Source organism: Heteronotia binoei, chromosome 11 (genome assembly GCF_032191835.1).
Source record: "Heteronotia binoei isolate CCM8104 ecotype False Entrance Well chromosome 11, APGP_CSIRO_Hbin_v1, whole genome shotgun sequence".
In the NCBI taxonomy this organism is placed as follows: Eukaryota; Metazoa; Chordata; class Lepidosauria; order Squamata; family Gekkonidae; genus Heteronotia; species Heteronotia binoei.
The window spans coordinates 62,514,623-62,521,200 of record NC_083233.1 but is presented as its reverse complement, the minus strand read 5'-3'; the positions used below and the strand labels follow the sequence as shown (position 1 = coordinate 62,521,200).

Here is a 6,578-nt window from a genome sequence, read left to right as displayed (position 1 = left end):
TTTGGCATTTTATGTTTATTTTTGAATCTGCGTGAGCGTGAATGAAACAAAGTCAGTACCAACTTTCTGCAAATGAAGACACAAAAATTGTGGAAATTTTGGTAATAAGACAGTGCTGATCACCAAGCCTGAACACACACACTTAGGAAATGGCAAGTGTCCGTAAGTAAAGGTAGTTTTTGTTTACTTTAATCACCTACCAAAGAATTTGTCTAAGAACACTTAAAAACAGAGATGCTTCATACCCAAACTTATAAAGAAAAAAAAATTTTTTTTACTCTTCAACAGAGGTACTTGGCTGTCAATCTTCTTAAGTTTTTAAATCAAAGTTGGAAGGAGGGAGGGAAAGAGAAAGGATATATAGAAAACAGGTTATTCTACTGCTCCCCTGACACTTACTAGCCCTGGAAGGCTGCTGTGGCAAAGACTACTGACAAACTCTGGTTTGCACTAATGCAAGTTCCTGCAAAACAGAAATGATATGTGCTTCCTACTCTCTGCTAAGGTACCCCCAGGAAAGGAGAGAAATGCTTTCTTAAACCAGGTGCTCCAAGACAGTGGCTGAGAGGTCACCCAGCTCAATCGCTTTTTAACATGCCCTAAAATATTAAGAACAAATGGAAAGGGTGGGATGAACGACTGAGATTAGAGAGGGAAAACAAATAAATCCTTTCCAGCAATAAGGAAGATTAAATCATCTAGTTCTAGAATGGCGTATTTCATACAAGCTCTTCTAAGAAGGGAGAGTAGCTTCTGTCTCTGACTATTGGCCACTTATTGCTTAATGGGAATTCCACGCTGCAATTTGCAACAGAAACAGACAAGCCAGTAGGAGGGGAAAGTTCCATTGACCGTTCCATAGCAGAGAGGTAATATTATGGAAAGATGCACTCAGTTCCTCCCCTTAAAATATTCAGATTTGAAGAAGCACTCCCTCTGAACGCCCACCCCCAAGGGGCTGGGACAGAGGAGGCCTCATGTTTTTTCTTTTTAAACAACTTTGGTACCTCTTGGTCCCTCATCTGAAATTCTTCCAAGCTAGTTGGTAACACTGTCCTCAGCCATTCTTTCTAACAGGTAGTCTGCATAGATATTAAGAAGAAAAGTGAACAAAAAAACCCACATTCCACTATTCTTTTGCTACAGAAAATCCTGTGTCAAACTTTCCAAAAAGCAGGACATAAAAGTCATATTTTAATTCACTCGCGCACACAGAAGCTTGGAGTTCCCCATTTAATAAACATTATTGTGGTAACATCAGCCAAATTTACATAAGATCTGGGTTTTTGGTTCTGATTATTTTGCAGTGTACATGTGGCAATTTCTATTATGTTACAAAATGAAGGTAAGAGAAACCTGGGATCAAGTTTCATGAAGTGCAGCGCAACATTTAAGAGAGGGAAATAAAAGAAGCAAACGGCCAAACATTCTTTCTTTTTCTTTTTTTTTGCCAGGGCAACAATATAATTTTGCTAAGACATCAATGTGATGGTGGTTTTTCTCCTTTTGGAGGGTGGGGGAAGGAGGAAAAAATGAAAGGGGAAAAAAAAAAAGAACCGCAAGGGGAAAAATAAGAAATAACAGCCACAACCTTCTGAATTTTTAAGGGCAGATTATAAGTCTAAGATATTTTTCATAAATTCTGACAAGGAAAAAAAAAGAAACGGCATCCTTTAAAGTATATTGAAGCAGTGATTTTAAACAAAGAAAGCAGAACTAGAACATCTTTAAATTTTTAATCCTTTCTTTAGAGGTTGCCTAGACCACTTTTGATTAAGAAACTGTAGAAAGTTAGTAACAGCCACAAGTTAACACCGAAAGGTGGCACTTGTCAATTTTCCAGAGAGTCCTGCTTTGTGGGGTGGTCTGAAATGCACTGCTCCAGATCTTCCGTCGCGCACTGCTGACATCAACTGTGCCAGAGCTTAGTCCACTGGTCGCTTTTCACCATATTTCTTTGTAAACTCTTCAGCGTTCTTACAGAATTTTTTACGGTCCTTAGAGTATTCTTCGGCTAGGTCAGCCCGAAGTGGGTGCTCAGGTTGGGGATCGTTCACCAGTGCGATGAGGGACTGGATTACTGTCAAAAGAAGCACAGAAGCTGTTAGCGAGGAGGGGACAAAATTAATGGTCCTTGCAACATGATACTTAAAGCAGGGGGGGGGGCAGGGAGGGTGTTTCCACAAAAATAAAATCTAACCACTATGTATTCATTTAAAAGTATATGTTGGGGTGGGATTGTCTGCCTTATAAGCTGCCCAAGTGACACAGACATTCCAAAGAAGAACATGAGTGGAGTCTGGGGTTGCCAGCCCACCCCCCACAACCAGTAAGGGGACTTTCCCTAAGTCTGGAGCAGTGATGCTTTGTATTCTTGATGTTTGGGGGAGGGCACAGTGGGAGCGCTTCTGGAGTTCTGGCCCTGCTGGTGGACCTCCTGATGGCACCTGGGATTTGGCCCGTGTGACACAGAGTGTTGAACTGAATGGGCCATTGGCCTGATCCAGCATGGTTTCTCTTATGTCTGGGGCAGTGATGCTCTGTCTTCTTGGTGCTTGGGAGGGGGGGCCAAGAGTGGGAGGGCTTCTGGAGTTCTGACCCTGCTGGTGGACCTCCTGATAGCACTTGGGGTTTGAATTTTTTAAATATACTGACTGATTGCCCTGGAAGGTAAAGCTGGCGCTCTCACAAGTTTTGTCTGATGAGTCCAGATGAGTAGCCTATGAGCCTCTTGCAGCAAAATGAAACAGGAGCCCAGAAGCATCATATTATTCCGGCACAAGCTTTTGCAAGTCAGAGCTCATTTCTTCCAAAGCATCTTTGTAAGCTTACATGCCACTGAGCTCCTCTTTAATCTTCCCTGCGGAGAGTGTTTGGGTACAGGGTGCCTCCATGGAAAGAGCCCAATTCCTAAAGGTGGGGGCAGCAGCAGGAGGGCCTCTGAAGCTGCTCTTATCAAGGTCCATCTGGTTCACATGGAAGAATTTAGTCCTTCAAGAATATGGTGTGGCATAAACACAACAGGGAAACAAATGAACATTTAAACTGCAATCCTAAATCTGGTGCGGTGTCAGAAAGAAGCGTTGGACCTGAATCAGGAAACCTTAGGTTCAAACCCCTACTCAGCTAGGATAGGCACAGTGTGATCTGAAGCCACCGGCTTTCTTGCATTCTGCCTGACCTATCTCAGAGTAGTTGTAAATAAACAGGAGGAACAAGTTGCCAAGCTTCACAGATGGGATCAGGTGTAATAAATAAGTTCCAAAGTGCTGTGGGGCCTGTGTTTGTGTGTCAACTGCCTTCAAGTTGCAGTCAACTTATGGTGACACTGGCAAGACAAGTGAGAAGCAGAGGTGGTTTGTCATTGCCTTCCTCTGCAGAATCTTCCTTGGAGGTGTCCCTTCCAACTACCATGCTGCCTTCCCTCCTGATGTGGGGCTGACCTCCATACAAATCACGCCCATTTGGAGATCAGAATGTGGTCCAATTATACAGGATATTCATGGAATACATCACAAGTCAAACAAACAGATACGTTAATCTTTCTCCTCCATGACATTTACGGGGGAAGCCTTTGTGAAGAAGTGTTCTGTGAGGACAGTGAGCTTGAGTACGGAAAATGGTTAGACTGAGGCTACCTGAGAATCAGCGTGTCAGGCCTGTTTGGAATGAATTGCCTAGTGCCCTTTAACCTGTGTTGCAAGAGACTCCTAGATAGCCTCTGGTTATTTGGCTAGGACTTCAGCTGATCTTTTGAAGGAAGTACCATGCGTTGCCCTTTTGCTTCCTTCTGTTTCAGTCCGACAACTTGCAGCATGCCCAGCCAAAGAGTTCTGTGCAATGCAGAAGCTCACAAAGCCTATGAGCCAATTAATTTGCTTCACAGCTATCACTTTAGTCCATTTCAGATGTACAGCTAGTTGCTTTATCGAACTCACAGGCCATCTTGCTGAAATGCTTGTTGCTTCCCTGTCTAAGAAACTTGTAGGGTAAAAAATGGGAGCAAGAATTCTCTAATGTGTTGAAGCAAAGAATTCAAGTATGAATGAAGGGTCTTATGATTTGCTCAAAGGTTTTCTTAGCGCCAAAAAAGCTTCATGAGTTAAGAGGCGGCTGGTGCAGGCATCTCATCGCCGGCTCTTGTACTACAGCTGTCAGACAGTTATGCCCGTGGCTATATTGCTGCTTGGCTTTGGTGCCAACACTGCTGTTCATTTACTTTATTAAATGACGTCACATGAAAGGGGGTGGGAAGAGAAACAACTACACAGGAGAAGCCAGGAGAAACAGCAGTCACTATTCTGCTCAAAAACTGTTATCAGGATTATCTCTCGGTTTGTTTGCAACATGCTGAATCAGTGATCATGACGCACCAAAGTGCTGCCAGAAGTGCGTTAAGAGCCTTGGCAACAGCTCCAAGACTCCACCAGAGATCAGATAGGAGACTTGAAACCTGACGAAAGGCCATCTCAGATTCCCATCATGAAAGTAACTTTAACACTGGGTTAGGTTTGTGTATCTCCCTTTTTTTTTGAAGGTTGTACAAACTTCTAGTATAGTGCCGAGGAAAAATGATGCTTTTCTTTATTGCGCATTACAAAAAGCACATGGAAACAAATATTATCAGTAATTTTTTTTTTTAACGCAGTGAAATTGAGGACATACAATTCTGTTCAATTAGTAAGTAGTGTCAGGGCTGACAGCTTTAATTGCTGTACAATCTTAAGAATACTGGCTTCAGTGGACTTTGAAAGGTGCAGTGCTGTTGAGGATTGCAGGGCAAGTTAATCTGTTAAATTATACTATATTGTGCATGGAACTGCCTCAACAATTTCTCTGGACCTCATATAAACTTGTAATGGGTCCAAGCGTGCACAAGTTCACATTCCTTAAAACAACTTTATGAGTCATATGGAAGGAGGGGGAAATCTATTTTGTTTCTTTTATGTGACAAATAGGCCACGTCGTGGCAAGTATTTCCCACCCCGCCCAGCTCAGTACTTTGGAAGCCAGCAAAGCAGAGCTGCTTGGAGAATGACAGTGCTGATGATATTCGCCAACTGATTTTTCTCAGTGCAGGCTTCATATTTAAGAACTAGGAGAATCATGACTTTTTGCATTTCCTGTCATTCCATTGGTAAAGACCAAAATGGTTCATTACACATCACACAAGCAATCTCGGGCATTTAAACCCATTCAGTTCTAACTAAAATTCAGCTTAGTGCAAGGAAGCGTGGTTGCCCCCCACCAAGTCTTACCTTGATCGGTTTTGGTGGCTGGCTTCCAGTTTTCAGCACTAATTACTGGCAGACAAACCTGGCCCTTTTCATCGATGTTAGGGTGATAGATCTTTGTTTTAAATGTAATCTTAGGAGGTTTGAATGGATACTCTGCTGGAAAGTTGATTTCGATTCTGAATGCACCCTTATCATACGGTGGATTGTCCTGCAAAGAGAAGATAAGATGGTAAGAACTGCACTATACTGAGGAAAGTAAAACTTGGAGGGATCAACTATGGCAGCAGCTCCCAGCCTTTTGGTTTGGGGACCCACAACTCCAAGTTTTCTTGGTATGGCGGTGAGTGATCCACCTAAAAGGAGGAGTCTGCATAAATCAATAAAAATGGCTTAGGACCCACTTCCAAAGGCTTCACAACCTAGAAGTTCAGAAGCACTCATCTATGGAACATGTTAATTCAGAACTGTGAAGATTCCTGTAATAACCACATTCTCTCTATGAAGGCCTAATAATTTTTACATGCCTACAGTTTTAAAATGATCTGCTAGAAAGTTAACTTGCATGATTTGCGGAAAAAATACAACTGGCTGATAAGGAGGAATATACTCTGTTAGGACTGTGTTGGGAAGCACTTGGAGAAATAATAAATAATGATGATGATGATGATGATATTTGATGAATCATCCCATCCTGGCCAAAGCCAGGCTCTAAGCGAGGTACAACAATGGGTAAAAATACATAAATTGAACAGGTGACCCGAACCTGGAAGGGTATCTTATGCTGCTATTATGTCTGCTGTGGCTTATTTGAATGAACATCTCTCCTGCAACAGCAGGTTAACAGAACTACTATGAGTCAGTCATAAGACACAGCTCAAGGGGACACTTTTCTTATTATTCTTTTGTTAAGATTAATGGCATTATAAAGAGCCCAGATTTAATCAAAGAAAAAACTGTACTGTTCACTATTAAATATGGCTGGCATTCTGCAAGTGTGAACATTTATTATTTATGAACAGGATTTTTATCCTGCCTTTCTGCCCTTCGCAGGGCCTCCTGGGCAGCTAACATGCCGATTAAAACCTCTTCTTAAAAGCCACTAAAACCAAGACACAGAAACATCAGTAAAGTAAGTTAAAACCAGAGCACAAAGATAAAAACAACAGTTAAAACATTGGGGAGGGGAAAAGGGATCGCTGTAGGGTTGCCAGCTCCAGGTCGGGCAACTCCTGTAGATTTGGGAGTGGAGCCTGGGAAGGACAGGGACCTCAATGGATTACAATGCCACGCAGTCCACCCTCCAAAGCATCCATTTCCTACAGTGGGAACTGATCTCTGCAG

At 42.4% G+C, this 6,578-nt stretch overlaps 1 protein-coding gene across 1 annotated transcript in view; it reads right to left on the bottom strand.

Moving 5' to 3' along the window:
* The window catches only part of UBE2L3 (ubiquitin conjugating enzyme E2 L3), a 31,723-nt gene continuing 25,145 nt past the window's right edge, over nucleotides 1-6,578 (bottom strand). Inside the window, exons 3-4 of the mRNA XM_060250306.1 lie at nucleotides 5,259-5,445; nucleotides 1-2,080 (exon numbers count right to left, since the gene is read on the bottom strand). Coding sequence (XP_060106289.1) covers nucleotides 1,926-2,080; nucleotides 5,259-5,445 — 342 coding nt within the window. The 3' untranslated portion in view covers nucleotides 1-1,925. The remainder of the gene's footprint in view (nucleotides 2,081-5,258; nucleotides 5,446-6,578) is intronic.